The sequence below is a fragment of the Adelges cooleyi genome, unplaced genomic scaffold (assembly GCF_023614345.1).
Source record: "Adelges cooleyi isolate 19-005CV unplaced genomic scaffold, UGA_ACOO_1.1 ACOO_flye_CR_arks_rails_tigmint_CR_PRNA_376, whole genome shotgun sequence".
Classification (NCBI taxonomy): Eukaryota; Metazoa; Arthropoda; class Insecta; order Hemiptera; family Adelgidae; genus Adelges; species Adelges cooleyi.
This window is the reverse complement of record NW_026096053.1, coordinates 2,369,560-2,387,237: the sequence shown is the minus strand read 5'-3', so window position 1 is coordinate 2,387,237 and position 17,678 is coordinate 2,369,560. Positions and strand designations below refer to the sequence as shown.

Below are 17,678 nucleotides of genomic sequence, written 5' to 3'. Positions count from 1 at the left end.
CCAGAGATTCACAAGAACGCGCAGAGATAATATAATATTATTATGTAGGTATATTATTGTTGTGGAGCTTTTTATTTTTAATTTATGAAACTGCCGGACACGATTGTATCGCGTTTTGCAACGTTAAAAAATATATATAACATAACCTTAGGGGGGACGTTTCCGTTTTTTTTTTTTTGTATCTCTTCCTCAAGTTCCACCCGCTTGGCTGTTGCATTGTATATTATATGTATTTGCGTCGGACCACTTTCTAATCCGTACCAGGTTAGTGAACGTACACCACGCGAAGACACCGGGGCGGACACCGAAGTCGTGAAGTCGGCGGGTGGTGTCCAATTATACGGCATTTAGGTATATAAGCCGCCGATTCCGCCGCCAGACCGTTCACTTCTCTGCAAGACCTCGTCTAATCAGTTGTAACTGTACCATTGTTATTTTGTATCTGTTTGCTGTTCTCTGCTTAAGTGTTTATAGCTCGTCATGATATCCAAGGTAAGGATGATAAGCTATATTATTATTCCTAGTCCGTTTTGACTTGGTTTGACTATATTGCTGTTTGTTGAAGTGCCTGATTTTGGCAGTCGTCCTGGCAGTGTCGGCGGTCAGGTCGGTGCCGGTCACCCAGGAAGAGTACGCCAGGTACATATCGCAGCAGCAGATTGCCAGGCTGTCGGACAAACCACAACCAGCGGCCAGAAAGCCCGTTCTATTGCAAGTGCTCCCGCCAGCGTACCAGCCCGCTGCTCGTGCAGCGGCTTACCAGCAGCCACAGCCGCAGCAAGCTTATCCCGTGCCGTCGTATCAACCCTTGCCCCAAGCGTACTCGCAACAGCCGGAAGATTACCAAGAACCCGAACAGCAATACCAGCCACCGTCAAGACCGCAAGCGGCTTACCCGAAACAGGCGCCTAGGCCCAAGCAGGCAACTAGGCCCTCCAAACAACAGGAAGAAGAAGAAAACGACAACGACGTAAGTTTTTTTACCTCAAATTATTAATCTCGACTGGTATTTGCTAAAAACAATATGATATTGTTTTATTTTTGGGTAGGGTTCCCACTCACTATTTTAGGTCAACATACACATACGCATACCAAAATGTTGACATTAGGAAAGCTACGGAGCCGAGCAAAATCCACCTTTTCATTATTATGTAAATAGTTATGGTCAGGTAGATAGGATTGTATAGACTTTTGAGTAGTTTTAGAGTGAAACAACTGTTATTGAATCTGAAGAATCTAATACAACCGCGCTAAACATCAATATTATAATTCTAAAGTATTATAATAATATTTGTTAATGTTGTCAACAAGTTTTTTAAATATATGTAGACGGAAAAATAGACATTTTGAAAACAAAAAAAATCATTATTAATATTTTATAAATACTAAAAATTGAAAAAAATGATACGTGAACAGTATAAACAAACTTATATATATGTTATAATTTTAATAATTTCCAACAAACCTCAAAAAATGAATTTATTACTTCTAAATTGCTACGTTTGTGAATTTTCAAATTGTATTTAATAACGAAGTTGTAGCTATTTAAAAATTCATAAAGAGTAGGTTTTTGATGATAGATATTTTTACTCTAAAACCATTAAGGATCATACAAAATGGGTTCTGTGTAGCTACATAATATATTTAGATTAAAATAACAAAAAACGTTATTATGGCTTGATAATCCGATAAAAAAACAAATTAATAAAGACTCCGTATTGCTTTATACAGTTATACTTATAACTATTTTTTTACTTAATTTTTGTAAAAAATGATCTATATCGATCACCTTACTATAATAAAGAGTAGCGTCCTCTTACTACAATAAACAATTATATATTTTAATAATCGAGTTAATTTTTCGCCAGGGACGGAATACGATAACTCTATGTCAGCATATTAGTAAACACAAGCTGAACAAAATCCTGGAATCTTAATAATTCCAAAATCAAAACTCTTTAAAACAGAATAATTTGAACTTATTTTCAACCTAAAAATTGTATTTTATAGTATATTTGGGTGTAGAATGTATAGTATTTGGTAAATAGTGTATAGTATTTAGGTATAAGGATAGGGCTTTTAATATTCTAAAAATTGTCATGACTTTCCTCATGTGCAGAGCTATTTACGTAAGGCTATTTACCATGGTGGTTGAGTGTTGGCTAATTTTTATTCTGGATTTATGCCGTGCAGGTTAAGTTTAATTGTACTGGGTTGTGTGTGTGTATGTCTAAACGTTTTCGTTCGGGCCAAAATAACTATTATTGTTGTTACTTAATTATTATTATTACTGTTGGCATTAAAAAAAACAACATCATACCTTAGTATCTGCACGTGTCGCGTCGTAAGTTGCCATTTTTTTTTTTTAGTTCAATTTTCACATATTCAAAACCGATACATTACAATATTTTGTTTTACACCATAGTAGCTTTCTCGCCATACACATAACCTATATATAGACAGGCACGTTTCCCTCGGGTCAAAACTACCGTGTGTATGTACAATAAAAATATAGGTTTGTGGTTTTCTCTCTCGGCTTATAGGTACGTATATTATCTAATCGGCCTATCACGGTCACTTACATAACGCCGGGCTCATGTGTTATATTGCTGTTATTGATTGCACACGAGAAACGCAAGTTGTGCCTGGTGCCCGACCAAAGCCCGCGGGGGCGCAAACCGACAAAAAACAATTAAACTTGATCCAGTTGAACACAACCACGACGTAATAGTAATACCTAGTAGTAATAATAATAATAATAACAAAAAATAGACATATTAGAAAGTACCGGTTATATTAGAGCACATATTCAGTTACATTATTATTTGAGCAAAATTATACAAATTTATGGGTACTTATGTTATCCACTGAACTTTTACCAAACATTGGGAAAATATTATCATTTAAAATTGCTGTATGCAATATGAATTCACACTTCTCTATATTATATTTTATTACTTTTTGTTTGCTTAACAATCAGTTTAATGTATATATTACCTGCCTATACCCAATAATTATAATATTATTCGTGGTGTGGCCAGTTGTATAACATTATAGTTATAACTTTTTTTTTTTTTATAATAACAATAATAATAGTAATATGTATTATAAAATGTAAATAATCACCGGACATGCGAGCGCACTTAACCACTTATCACGACTTAACCCAACCGTGTCAGAATTGCATAACAATAAATGGATACATTTATTATGTACAAGTACATGTATTATATATCCAATTTACAAACCGCTTTGACTCTCTGCGGCGCCGGGGTCGATCATTAAAACTTCAGTTTGTGCTTGTGTGTATTAAATGTGCGTGAGGTAAAAAAAAATCTGAGAAGACGTTCACTTTTATTTCACAATGGCCGGCGTTTGTAAGCAATGGAGAAACGGCCACGTGTCAGTGTGTAATCAACTCTTGTTTGCACACGGCGTACCGGATAAGGCCTAGTATACTACTATTATTATTATATATGTATAATATATTATATTGAATTGCCTCGATTTCGTTTTAGAAACTAATATTGCACATATATCAAAATTATTGACTGGAATTCACTATGATGATATTATGAGTAAATATGATGTTGAGCATTTATATATTACCTTCCTACGTATGTATTCCAGTAAGCCAAGTATTACTTGGGCCAATGCAATTGAAATCCGGTTTACGCGAGTCACTTCTAGATCTAATAAGTCTATGCTCAAGATGAATGGCTAAAATATGATTAAGTGAATACCGTCTAGAACCAATTACACTAATTATCGAAAATCAATCGTTCTCTATGACATAGAAGATCGATGCTAAATTAACATTATTCGAGTAGCAAAGATACATTTTTAAAACCGTTTTGATTAAGTTACTGAAAGAATTTAACGTTTAACGACCGCTTGTAGATTGCAAAAGAAATTTTTTAAACTATACTTTACCTTTCAAGTGCTAGGCCAGAAAAAGGGCTTTTTCATAATTTAAATTTTATAAAAAAAAATCGTATAATACCATAAGGAAAAATACATTAACTCAACTCTAGCACTTATCACTATTATCGGAACCAATAAATAATTTTGACGTAGGCATGGTTCTATTTAGGTTAGACATTTATTTGTTAATGATCGCATTTTAGATTTAAAATCCCACCGCTTATTGTATGTTGAATGCGGGGTTTTAGGAGTTAATCGGATTTTACATACCCTTCATAAAGCCAGATTACTACTAGTATATTTAAATACAAGAAAATCAGATTTACCGCCCAAACTAGTAAGTCATTAGGTATATCAGTTGTGAGACTTCGTTGACTGTGGTAGAATTCATTTGTCATAGTATTTTTAGATAATACAATAACCGCAAGATTAAAAAAGACCAGTTTTAGTACAACGCATGCATAGGGGTTAAAACACGCTGTAGATGAGTCATTTTTAAAAATAGCTGTAGTTAAATATTTATCATATGTTTTTAATATTTTGCATTTATATATTTTAGCCCAACGCTCAATACCAGTTCTCGTTCGACATTAGCGACGACGAATCGACCAACTATCATAACCGCAAAGAGACTAGAGACGGGCAAAAAATAACTGGCAGTTACAGCGTCGTCGATTCTGACGGTTTTATCAGGACAGTAACTTACACAGCTGATCCCGAAGAGGTATTATAACACTAAAATAATAATAACACTTTGAACTTATATTTCATGTAAAGAAATTTAAGTAGAAAAGCATATGCTCGGATAAATGACCAGACACCAAATTTTAGTTTTAATTATGTCAAATTTATTTATTAAAAATTGTTTTTTTTTATGTTTTTGTCCAGGATTTCAAACACGTTATTTACAATGTTTTTAAAATATTATTTAAATATTGTCATGTAGATGGAAATATTTCTATAATATTTTAATAAAAATGTAACGAGAAACATTATGAAATATGTCCACTTGCATAACAATTTTTTTTATACTATATTATTATATACCTAGTAAAAAGCATTTATGATACGTTGAAAATCCGGCTAAATATTGTTTTGAAAAAAATGTTAAATTTTTAGGCAATGGACTTATTGAAAATATTTTTATTTTTTCGCTGTCCGGGAAATAACATTAAGCGAATTATATATTATATTATTTGAGGTTTATTGGAGCAGTACATTTTTTTCCAGTCGAATCATTTCTAAATCTGATGCCTGGTAGATTAGACTGCCCTGAAACATTGTATAACGCTAAAATTCGACGGGTAAATAACAACACCTTTATGTTTATGTTCTCAAGGGATTCAAAGCAGAAGTCAGCAGAGAGCCAACCAACATCCAAGTAAAGGTTCCTACACCAACAACGGCATCGCCAGCGCCTCAATACCGACAGGCCGAACGCAAGCCTCAACCGCAATACATAACCCTTCCTGTGAGTTTAACGATTATATTTTTTTTTACTATTTCAAAAAAAAAAATGTATAAAACATATATTTCATATAAATAACATAACAGTAATAATATAGAAAACATTAATTGTAATTATCTTAATTGCGGCTGTACAGAGTAACGAACAGGAATCCGTGGAACAGCAACCGGGCCAACCGATTTCCGGTTACTATCGTCAAGCACAGCCGTTGCTGGTCAAGGCGCCGGCCCATCGATTCGCCGTCCCCAGACCACAAGCTGGCAAAGCCAACGCTCTGGGATACGCGACCAACCCGACCACCGCTCCAATCATCTACCAGGCGTATCAACAGTAACCGCCTGCCTGTTACAGACGAGGTTAGGTTAGGAAAACGTGTGCCGACGCATCCCAACCACAGTCGGCGGTCAACCCATCCCGGTCGGGGCTCACGTCCAGGCCGTACACGTAGTCCGAATGGTTCCGTCGACTCAGGCACTGCGACTTCGACGGTGACGCGCTGTAGTCCCATATCCTAAACAAAACAAAAAAAATTGTCATTGTTCATTATTTTCTAGTTTTAAGATTACATTTATCACTATTATTATATAATTTTAATAAAATTGTATTTATAATATTTGTAATTACTTTGTCGTGTGATCGTACGAAACCGATGTCAACACTGACGGGTGATGAGGCGAATACTGCACCCGCTTCACTGCGTCTTCACAACCCTATTCACAATAATAAAACAAAATTAGAACTATGTCAAAAAATATTAAATAAATATATTTATACATATATTAAAAGCTTAAGTTTCGTGCAATTTAATAATACACAAAACAATTATATTTATTGACAGCATAGAAGTGAGTAGAATGGTAATTTCGACATGTCCCTTAAAAAGACCTGTACGCAGCCAGCTCAAAGAAATTAATATAATTTGTTAGAATAATATTAACAAATACAAACAGTCCGATTAATATAATTATTTACTACTAACAGAGTTGTGCGAAAATTATTTGAATGTTTGCTTAGCATATACTATTATACAACGATTAACAGTAATACAAATTATAAATTCCATTTTATTCAAACCTGATGATTATGACTTTGCTCAAAACTGGTGATAAATTATTGCATTTTTAATTATAGTCACCCTATTTTACTAATTACTTATATTTTGATGTGTAATTGTTCTACATTATTTTGCACTACAATTATACGTCTATGCATTGAGACTATGAAAATTTCAATTCCAATTAACGACTTAAATAAAAATAATTTTATAGATTGTTGTTAAGATTTTAAATAATCAGTTAGCTAGAGTCCATGACATTTATAATTATGTTAGGTTAGTATAACAGCATTAGACCTAGCGTTTTTAAAAAAGACTTGTGTCTCACTAACCATAATTATTTAGCTAGTCTTTTAGGAAATCCGACCATGGTTACTGTACTGACCTCTAGTTGAAAAACGGGCGTCAACAATTTGCGCACGTCCCATATTCTGATCAACCCTTCGGCACCGCCTGTAGCCAACTTGAATGGATCAAATTTATTCCACGAACAGCATAATATCTCAGCTTGGTGCGCGTTAACCGTGGCAGCTGGTCGCAAAGGCGATGAACAGTTCCATACACTCATCATGCCGTCACCTAAAATTTACAAACATATTAATAATTATAATATGTGATAAATGTTCCGTAAAAAGTTAGACAAGATATGGGAGTAGCTGTACTAATAAAATATATACATATAATTCAGGATATGCATGAGGGAGCAAGTACGAAAGTAAAGAAAGCGTACAGTACAAAGTGTAAGATTGGGTGGACTGAGCAGGAATACTAAGGATAATATATATTATAAAATCGAAATATAAGGGGAGTTGTAAGGTTTAATTATATTAAAAATGCAGACTAATAATTAGTGGCTTTTCGGGAGAAGTTTAAAAGGTAGAGTTGAGTATTATTCCAATGCATTGTTATTCGAATAAAAATGTATTCGTGATTTATTTGAAAAGTGTTTTTTGAAAGTTATGTCTAATAAAAACAATTCGAATAAAATGTTACTTTTTCTATCGATAATATTTTATTGTTATTATTATTCGTTATTTACTTAAATTGTTCCCTACTATGATTACAAATATACGTGTGCACAATAGACAGACCAGGTCGGGTCAAATGCTACATAGCATTCCCTAGGATCCCTAATCGACCTTAAACAGTTAGAAGAAGAGGTTAAGTAAAAGTAAACGAGGAAGATTAATAGTAATAATGGCGTTTGTTGGAATAATATGTGCCACGTTAGTCATTACAATTTTTTAAAAGTTTGAAATTTTCTGTGTTAAACTGTTTTGAAAATAGTTTATATAAATTTAAATTTATAATAATTTGGAAATATTTAGATAACATTATGATTGAAATACAACTTACCTGAAACGGACGCGAAGCACGACGGCATAAAAGGTGACCATTTCACTTCGTACACGAGTCTGGTGTGTGCTGTATACGTCGTCAACGAGGAGTACTTGTTAGGGTCCCACTGGAAAATACAAAAAAAAATTGTTAAAAATTACATCAAATCATTTACTCTAAAATGGGATTGGGTATCGTACCAGTTTTACAGTACAGTCCCACGAGGATGACAGTATGAAATCATCGACGGAACTCTGACACCAATCGACGCTGCACACTTCTTTGGTGTGCTCATTGAACGTTCTTACGGGTTTCTATTGGAGGCAAAAATAATAGAAAACAGTTACTATCTAGATATAGTTCAACATGCTTTAATCTAATAAAAATTACTTGTGGTTGTTTATAGTTCCACATCTGCAAAGTCCCATCGCCGCTGGCTGTCACCAATAACTCTTCGACGGCTCTGCCCCAGACCACGTCGAACAATCCATCTTCCCAGACTATTTCCGACTCGTTGACAAGTGTGCACTTGTCCTCGTCGTATTCGACCAAAAATAACGTCCCTTCACCTTTGAACCCGTAAAACTGTGACGTGGCTATGGCCAAGAGATCCTTTCTATTGGGCGAGAACTTTACTGAGTACCCATGTCTGTTAAAGGTTTTGAAAGTTGCCATTAAATTGTACACAAACCTAAGAGAAAAAAAGATTGATACTGTAAAAAACCACATTTTACAATAATTTAACAAAATAATTATTAAATCGGTAAATATTATACATGGGTTTAAACTTTAAATACATTTGCAGTGTTTTAGAAACCAATATTAGCTTTGTTCCCTAATTCTCCTTAACTGAATTATGTAATGCGTAAGCTATTGTAAACTGATCGCAAATCACATGTGGCATTATCTTAAAACTAAAAAAAGATGTAAAAATGAAGAACAAAAAATGTATTTGTTAACAATTGTTCCCCTTCTTCGCGCTATTCTCATGTTATTTCTACTATCGCCGGAATTTCGAAATCACAATATAAAAACGATTAGCATTTATATTTATTACATTAATTCACTTATTTCTTGTGAAACTAATCAATATTTATCGCAGTAAGGTCGAAAAAAATAAAATATTATTTTTTTATCTAAACCACAGCCTCTCTGGGCACATATAATATTTCTTATAGGTGCTATGTATAGTTTTATTATCTAGAAAGCACGATTTTGAAACGAGAACGAGATGATCGATTAATACATTAAATTGATCAGTCTATTTCTTGTGTCTATTTTTTTACACGTACAAAAATGGCTTCTTGAATAGGATAAGAAATGGACGATTTTTAGAAAAACTCATCGCGTTGGAACGTTTTACAAAAGACATTTAGTCATTTAGAGGCCGACACCACCTAAGAACTTCCGGGTCTTCATTTGATCCAATTATCCAATGACGTTATAATCGCACATAATGAAACCCTATAGTGGCGGTCTGAAAACCATCGATCAGCCGTCATTGGTATACGACATCGCAAGGGTCGCATTCGGCCGGACATTCTTCATTCGAGTGTTTCGCGCTGTATATAGTAATAATAATAGTAACAATAGTAAAATAATAATAGGTATATAATATAGTAAATCGTATAAATTATGATACCCCTTCTGTTCGTGTACTTCATAGCTGCCTTGAAAGTATTCAAAAAGACCACTCAAAATGGTAATATAGCACAACCTCGACGGGTCGGCCTTGCGTTTACTACAAATAGCACATCCTATATATTATGTATTCCAGGCAAAGTGACGGTCTATCTAGCCAAACGAGATTTCATCGATCATCTGGACAGCGTGGACCCAATCGACGGTGTCGTCGTCGTGGAAAATGACTACTTGCAAGGCAGAAAAGTGTTTGGAATGGTAACGCGTCGTAGCCGAGTTGAAACCCGTTTTAAAGGGATCGATTTAAGTACATTAGGTGTTTTTTTTTTTTAGGTGTCGACAACGTATAGGTACGGAAGGGCCGAGGACGAAGTGATGGGCGTGAAATTCAGCAAAGAAATGGTGTTGGCTTGCAATCAAATCGTACCGCCGACCAAGGATACGTCGTCTGACCTGACGCCCATTCAGAGGAAACTCCTGAAGAAGTTCGGCACCTCCAACGCTTTCCCTTTTGTATTTTATTTCCCGCCCAATTCGCCGTCCTCGGTGACCTTGCAGCCCGGTGACGACGACGGTGGAAAGCCGCTGGGAGTGGAGTACAACATACGCACTTACGTGTCAGATAGGGAGGACGACAGGGGACAAGGAAGGTCCACGGTCGAGTTGGCCATCAAAAAGGTATGCGCCCATAGTTATAATAATTGCAGTAAAAATCCCCACCTAAACTTCTTAGATCACTTACAACGGATAAAGTCGTTGAAGCCCACAACATTCGGTTGATTCCTTGTGTACCTTTCTACCCCACCCTCGCCTGTTATATATACTGTATGACCCCTGTCCGTTGTAAACGATCCAAGTTAAATTGTCACGAAACGTATTTATGGTTAAGTTGCAATATGCTCCGCCGTCGAGAGGTCAACGGCTGCCGAGCTCGTTGATCAGCAAAGGTTTCACGTTTTCTAACGGCAAAATCAGTCTGGAGGTAACCCTGGACCGGGAGATCTACTACCACGGCGAAAAAGTCATAGCTACGGTGGTGATTAGCAACAGTTCGAGAAAATCCGTCAAGAATATAAAGGTCCAGATCGCAGTACAAATATATTCTTAAAGACTGTTGTAATTGATTCTCGGTGTCATGTCTTCAGGTTTACGTGGTGCAACACACCGAGATCACGATGGTGAACGCGCAATTTTCGAAATTCGTCGCCAGCCTGGAGACTCGGGAGGGCTGTCCCATCACGCCGGGCGCTTCCTTTTCAAAGCAATTCTACCTGGTACCTTTGGCCGCAAGCAACAAGGACAGACGGGGAATCGCGTTGGACGGACACTTGAAGGTAAAACGAAAGTTTCGTTAGAGTCACAGAACCGGGTTACAAAGTGTTGAGGCTAAGTACAGCTATTTTAGTGAGGTCGACCATTTGTCGATATAGTGATTAGAAGTAGACGAATTTGTCAGATATTCAGCAGCCGATCGTCCATGAGTAGCATAGTTCATTTATCAACCGGTTAATCTATCAATACAAGAGTAACATACTCGTAGTTTCACTGTTTTATTTTACAGACTGAGTTACAGCTAATTTGTTCATATATTCTATTTGCGCAAGCCTCAAAATTTAGTATGGCCTCTAAAAGCTCATATGTATAATTTTCTAAATTGTCAAGCTTATACATGACCGGTCCCGTTCAATAATATTATATTACCAGCTAATATAACATATTATTTTGTTGTGAGTAGGACGACGACGTCAACTTGGCCTCGTCCACGCTGATGGCTGACGGCAAAGGACCAAGTGATCAGACTGGTATAATCATCTCTTATTCGGTCAGAGTTAAATTGAACTGTGGCACTCTAGGCGGAGAATTGGTTACCGACGTTCCATTCAAGCTCATGCACCCCAACCCAGGTTAACTATACCTATTTTATAATACCATATTACACACAACGTCAGGAAAATTATTATGATATTTTAAAATTGCAATGTTAGACCATGTAGATGGTAAAACCAATGGTTAATTTTGTATTCTAGCACCTAATTATAACTATAACTTAAATGCGATTATAATTCGCTTTACACCAACTTTTTTTTATGTTTGATACACCTAATTTTAAATTGGACACATAAGGGGAGGAGAGAGAGGGTTCTATTATTTACGGTCGGAAAAAGTCCATCGACCTAAACGTTGTGATTTTATTTGCACCACTAGAGTTAACGAAAAAGTATATGTACCGTTTGATATGTCACAGCTTCCGAGGACTACGGCGCGGCGTCCATGACCAAACAACAACAGCCCAAACCAGCTTTGAAAAAAATGAAGAGCATGGACAGACTGAAGTACGAGAAGACTTATGGGGACGACGACGAGGACAACATAGTGTTCGAAGACTTCGCGAGACTTAGGTTGGCCGACGAATAAAAAATCAAAAAATATTATATACTGAACTTATGTGCGTGAATATAATATAGGAAAATCGGGATGTGTTTTAACAAAAAAAAAAATATACACATTGTTTACTGTTGAAAAATAAACGTAAGCCGATTGTCTTGTGTGTGCTCGACAGGACGTTCGCATCGATCGGATCCTTTAAACTATCGACCGAACCTGAAATACAGGATTCGATTCCCAGCACAAGTTCACGACAACAATGGCACCGCCTGTGCATATGTTATAATATTATGTATTACGGGTAGCTCCCAAATGTCATCGACAATAACGTCCATCGCTTAGGCAATGCCTAACCGGAATGTTCGGTACTGGTTCGATTTCCATTTTTCACACCTTTGACCCTTCGCGTACCGCGTTCACATGGACGACACAACACAGGTCGCCGGGGTCACTTTAATTGATAACTTGATATTATTTCCGATTATTGAATGAGGGCAAACAGTCCGAAACACGTTTGCATAACGTACAAAACAAACGGGAAAACGTTGAATTCCAAAAACTTTTTACTCACCCTTGTCCCTTACCCATTCACACTCAAATAGTCGACAGAAACGTGTAACAAATTATAATCAATATAAAACCACAGCAAAATATAACTATAATTCCCACACAGCGATTTAAAAATGATGGTAATTTTTTTTAAAATATTATTTTAAAAAGTATTATAAATGTATTCATTTATGAGTCTATCAGTTGCGTAAAATTTCTTATAACTACTTTAAGCCGAAATCTATATTTTGCAATTTTATTGTTGTTCGTTGGTTATTCTTTCTTGTATATTATACAAATCTTCAAGTTTCAAAACATAGTGTATATCCTATATAATTTTGAATTAAAAAAAACTACAAGTATTAGAGTATGAGTGTATGACGTAAATATAGTTAAAAAAAGTGGTTCGCTATTCTGAACATTTTATTTGTGTTTTTTGTAACTAGCTGACTCATATAAACATTATCTTTTTAAATGCTGTCTGGGTAATTACTAAGGGTTACGGGTTCGAACGGGTAATAAAAACAAACGAGTACACATATTTGTAACCCGGGTATTTTAAATACTCGTGTTATTGTAACCTCTAGTAACTAATTGCATATTTTTTAACTTTTTTAATAAAAACATTAAGGTACCGTGTTTGGTTCATTGATTCAATTAGTAGTAGAAAATAAAACTAAAAATTGTCGAATGAGAACAATTACACTCGTTGGTATTTTACTATTAAGTTTGTATTTTATTGCGCAACATAATATTTTCACAGCGGTGAAAGGAATAATAATTGCAAAAACCGGAAATCATTATAACTCGTTAATGACAATCCTAGAATTGAAAAAAATGACCTGAATGCATTTTTATATCTTGTACCTAAAATTAAATATCGTACCAAGTCAAATTAGTAGGAGTATTACCAACCTTATAATTGAAAGCAAGTATTGATATAAAAGTACAGTATTAAGTGTATAAAATATAGTTTTAACATGGGAAACTAATTGAATTTTATGAACTATTTTGCAATTATCAGGAGCAGTCAATCCTAACTTAAGTTTAAATAATACCTAATCTCGTTTTTTTTAGTGTCAATTAATAATAAAATATTCAAAATAAAAATGTTGAAATTTGTAATTTAATAATAAAAAAAGTTCAAATGCCTCTTAACAAATTATTAAAATTAAAAAATTAATGTTAATTGATTGGTCGAGTGTTGAGTAATTATTTCAAATAATACACATTTCATTTATAATTAGTAGGTATATATAATATGTATGTGGTACTTACTGCTAGATGTTAATTCCACGTGTATTTCCAGCGCAGATTTGCTGAACGTTTGCAGTTGTCTCGTCGAGCGTTTGTGTGGTAGTCGTCGTAAAAGCAGATACTGTGCACGAAAAAAGGGTTAGCGCCGGTGACCCAATGACCAGAGGATCCCTATAGCCATTCTGCCGCAACAACAAGGGTCGGTCCCCCCAATGGCCGTGCGTAATTTATGCCTGTGGGCATTTCAAAAATATTTATGATTTACTGTTGCATAAAACCCATCAATCATCTAAGAAAACGGTTGTTGATATTGTTTACACAGCCGGACTGCACGTCATCCTTGTCGGTGTTTATGTTCGAAATAAAATTCTCACATAAAAACCTCCACTGTCTAGAGTATTAGGTGTCTTATGAAACCCGCTCGTTCCATACCGGAAAACTTATACTTAGAGTAAAAAAAAAACGGATACACTCGTCTTAAAAATAAAAATTAATACAGTTAGCAGTAGAACTTTTTAAAAAACAATTATTTATTATAAATCAACTGTCGAAACTGAGTTTAAAAAAATTGAACAAATTTACTATTATTATTTAGGCATTTCTATTTAAAATCTATGAGTATAATTATAACTAATTTATTAAGTACTATTTTTCGATGGGAGGAGTTCAAGTTGATCAAAAATAACCTTTAAATTGACACAGAAAAAAATATTTTTTGAAAATAGTTAAACCTCAGTTTTTCTAAAATGGAACATACTGTAAGGGAGTTGTGAACCTCCACCGAAGAATTTGCTATATTGGAATGAGATGTGGAGTTTCGAATACGAGTCGTTACAAACTGGTTTTATGTATTTCATACACTTTTTAAACAAAAGAATAAACGAGATATTAGATAGTTGAGCCACTTGCTGTAGAAAGAGGACAAGTTCATTTTTTAAAAATGTTCAGAAGAGACAAAAAACTTTACAACTTTTGAAGTATTTAAGACTGAATTCTTAGAACTTATAATAGTTTTTAGTGTACAATTTAAACATTGCAATTAACAATGTTGTATAAACATTAAAAAAAATTGTAATATTTATATATTTTTTTTAATTTATGCTTTTATAAGACAGACGTGTCCCATTGGTCCTTATAAATATTTTATTCATTATAAAGTCCTCCGTAAGCTAACAAAACAAAAACGTTATAAAAGACCGCCTCACAGTGGTAAATTTAGGTGAAAACTAACTTTATTTGAAAACTAGAAAAGTAGTGAACAACGTTGAAATTAGATGCTATAACAGTTTTATGAAAAATGAACTACCCATAAAAATTTCTTATTACTCTACTAATAATAGTACACTTAGGTTTTTTTTAAATTTATCTTGACAAAAATTGCCTACACTGAACCCCTTAAAAAATAAGAGTATCCGGACTTAATATTTTGTTTAATCTAAAAATCTACTGTTACAAAACGTACAGGTATTTATGTTTATTCAAATCAATAATTTTGTGTTTTGTTTTTTTAATGTGCTTTGATTTTAAGAAATATTACAGCACAACAATTACTAATCAATATACAAACAATAATTTTATAATTTAACTTAGATAACAAAAACAGATAGTCAAATCCGAATTTGATAGTCCGTACTTCTAAAATCTGGATACTCCCATAACTAGTAAAACGCATTCCAACTAAGCGGCTTGAATTAAATTTTACTAACAACCCTTCAACGAACAACTATATTAATTTTAAACTTTATTTTAATAATTAAATAAAAATAAATTTGACCAACATTGTTTTAGTAATCAAATGACCTTCATCATTTTTTTACTAAGGGGATAATGTTTTACTATTTATTATACATAGTATACATCTTGTATACAATGTATTAAGTTTGAGATAATTGTACTCAAATTTATAACTAACTTAATGATGTACATTATAGATAAACCGCACGTATTATTTAACCTAAGCTATTCCAAATACACGTTTTCGCAATTTGTTTAATGATTGCAAGCAAATAGTTAGAACAGCCTATAATATAATGTTATATTCTTCTTAGTTCTTGATAACACACATAAATTATATTTACCGCGACGAATACGTCTAAGCATTAATATAGTTAATACGCAATATTATTACACATTTATTCGTTTCGCATCGATAATCTGTATACGATTTTATGATCTGTCGTCGGATTAATGGACAACTATATGTATACAAAATATATATACAAAGTATTTCCCAATAAAAGAAAAAATTACAATGGCTCATTGTACCTACTTGGGTATTATTATTATTTTTACGCGCAATAAGGTTACAATTATATCAATTATTTATTTTTCATTCATTTATGCGACGGGCAAGGTGCCCAATAATACAACCTTAAATTATCTAATATGTTATGATATACTTAATAATACATATTCAAACACAACATTACAATTTAATTCTTCAAACTTTTTAGAGAAGTGATGTGCACAAACGCATCATATTATGGTGAATATGATGATTCCTATCATAATCGGTACTATACTACTATGAATCGTAATAACATAAGGAAAGTTCCAAGTAGGATCTAGTGAAACGAGACGGGACTTTAACGTTTATTTGGTAAATGAGAGAAGATACATAAACACATCCATTTTTTAACTTACGCAGGAATACCAAGATGGTCTCATCTCTTCTACTCGCTAAGGAAGTAAGTCCTTAAGTCAGGTTAGCATTGTAATTTTCTGTTTTTAGTTTTGATTAATATTGCACTCTGATAGTGACTACAACATTAAATATAATATTTTATAATAATTTTACCAATAGAATTTTTAACTCATTTTGGTTCATTTTTGGTAGTTGAAATTAAAATCATAAATCTTACTCTTTAAAAGTCTTCAATTAAAAAATAAGAAATATCATACCACTTACGATAAGAGTTTGGGCAAACGGATTTTCTCATAAAATAATTTTCATGGATAATACGGCTATAATTCTTATTAAAAGGTACAATGGAATTTATAGATAATACAATCAAATAAAATATATTTTTTTATTTTCAATTAATACGTTATTTAATTGTTTTAGTTGTTATTTTTTAATTAATTAAATTGTGCCTAAATCTGGTCATGGATTAACCACTCCTATATTAAAACCTCTTGAGGCCGCGACCCTGCAGTAGAAGACAAAGGAGTGGCAATCGAGGTTCTTCTTATTATGGAGCGATTATCAAATTCTTATCTTATGGAAAGCCGATAATAACGAATCTATTTCTTTATTATCTGTAAGATGGAATTACTCTTGGGCGTTGAAACGTGGCGTGACTGTCCGATAACATTTGTAAGATAACACTCGATTAGACACCGCAGGGCACAGGTTTTTCCGCGGATAGGGTTTCCGGGACTGCAAGTACAAGACCCTCTTTGGTCTTTTATTTTCATTCTAATTATGCAAAGTCGAAGGGGTAGTGTTACCGTTCCGGGTTCCGCTGTTGTTTGGTGATTTATTACAGTGACCGTAAACATTGAGGCTTCACGCGTTTTTCTATACAAGGCGAACCGGTTTTCCAATAGCGGGATAGTGCGGCGCCGGTCCGGAAGGAATCGCGGTGCACCATTTGTCATAAAAAAAAAAAATTAATAAAAACCAGTATTGTATACATAAAGCCCGACCGTCCTTGCTGTTGCAGTCTGCTGTGTGACCAACGGTCGCATGAAAACAAGGGCCAACGGTGTATTGTAATTCGCGAGGGAATTACCTAAGCCAGCGTAAACATTGAAAGGATTTACAAAACGATTTTTTCACTCCCTTTTATAATGTCCTGCGCGTCTCACCGCGATAGAAAACCGCGCGCGTAGAATTATCGCGACCAAGGATCACAAGGGTTTTATAAATATTGTACTGTTATAACAACGGCGAAGCGTGCTCGTTTGCCGGTTTCTCAGATTTATATACGTTGCTTTCGCCCAACAGTACAATCATCATAATTCATACACCATAGTTGTATATTTGATTTTTCGCAAAACTCTCAATTATATTATTGAGCCTGAAGGCAGTACATTTCCACACAGCAATATTTATTGTAA

General features: G+C 34.3%; 3 protein-coding genes across 3 annotated transcripts; 2 read left to right on the top strand and 1 right to left on the bottom strand.

Annotated features, from left to right (window-relative positions):
* The first annotated feature begins 358 nt into the window (after positions 1 to 358).
* Positions 359 to 6,012, top strand: LOC126840277 (cuticle protein 19.8). Its single transcript, XM_050575916.1, has 5 exons — positions 359 to 492; positions 566 to 970; positions 4,484 to 4,648; positions 5,264 to 5,395; positions 5,529 to 6,012. Exons 1-5 carry the CDS (start codon positions 481 to 483, stop codon positions 5,724 to 5,726), a joined length of 912 nt encoding a protein of 303 aa, XP_050431873.1. The 5' UTR covers positions 359 to 480; the 3' UTR covers positions 5,727 to 6,012.
* LOC126840279 (peroxisomal targeting signal 2 receptor) lies at positions 5,526 to 8,644 on the bottom strand. Its single transcript, XM_050575918.1, has 7 exons — positions 8,561 to 8,644; positions 8,175 to 8,475; positions 7,985 to 8,098; positions 7,803 to 7,911; positions 6,832 to 7,025; positions 6,017 to 6,102; positions 5,526 to 5,903 (listed from the first exon to the last, which is right to left on the bottom strand). Exons 1-7 carry the CDS (start codon positions 8,581 to 8,583, stop codon positions 5,750 to 5,752), a joined length of 981 nt encoding a protein of 326 aa, XP_050431875.1. The 5' UTR covers positions 8,584 to 8,644; the 3' UTR covers positions 5,526 to 5,749.
* A 634-nt stretch (positions 8,645 to 9,278) lies between these two features.
* On the top strand, positions 9,279 to 12,481 carry LOC126840276 (arrestin homolog). Its single transcript, XM_050575915.1, has 7 exons — positions 9,279 to 9,486; positions 9,562 to 9,683; positions 9,759 to 10,103; positions 10,315 to 10,503; positions 10,571 to 10,759; positions 11,161 to 11,329; positions 11,671 to 12,481. The coding sequence occupies exons 1-7, from the start codon at positions 9,420 to 9,422 to the stop codon at positions 11,838 to 11,840; spliced, it is 1,251 nt and encodes a 416-aa protein (XP_050431872.1). The 5' UTR covers positions 9,279 to 9,419; the 3' UTR covers positions 11,841 to 12,481.
* Positions 12,482 to 17,678: the final 5,197 nt, after the last annotated feature.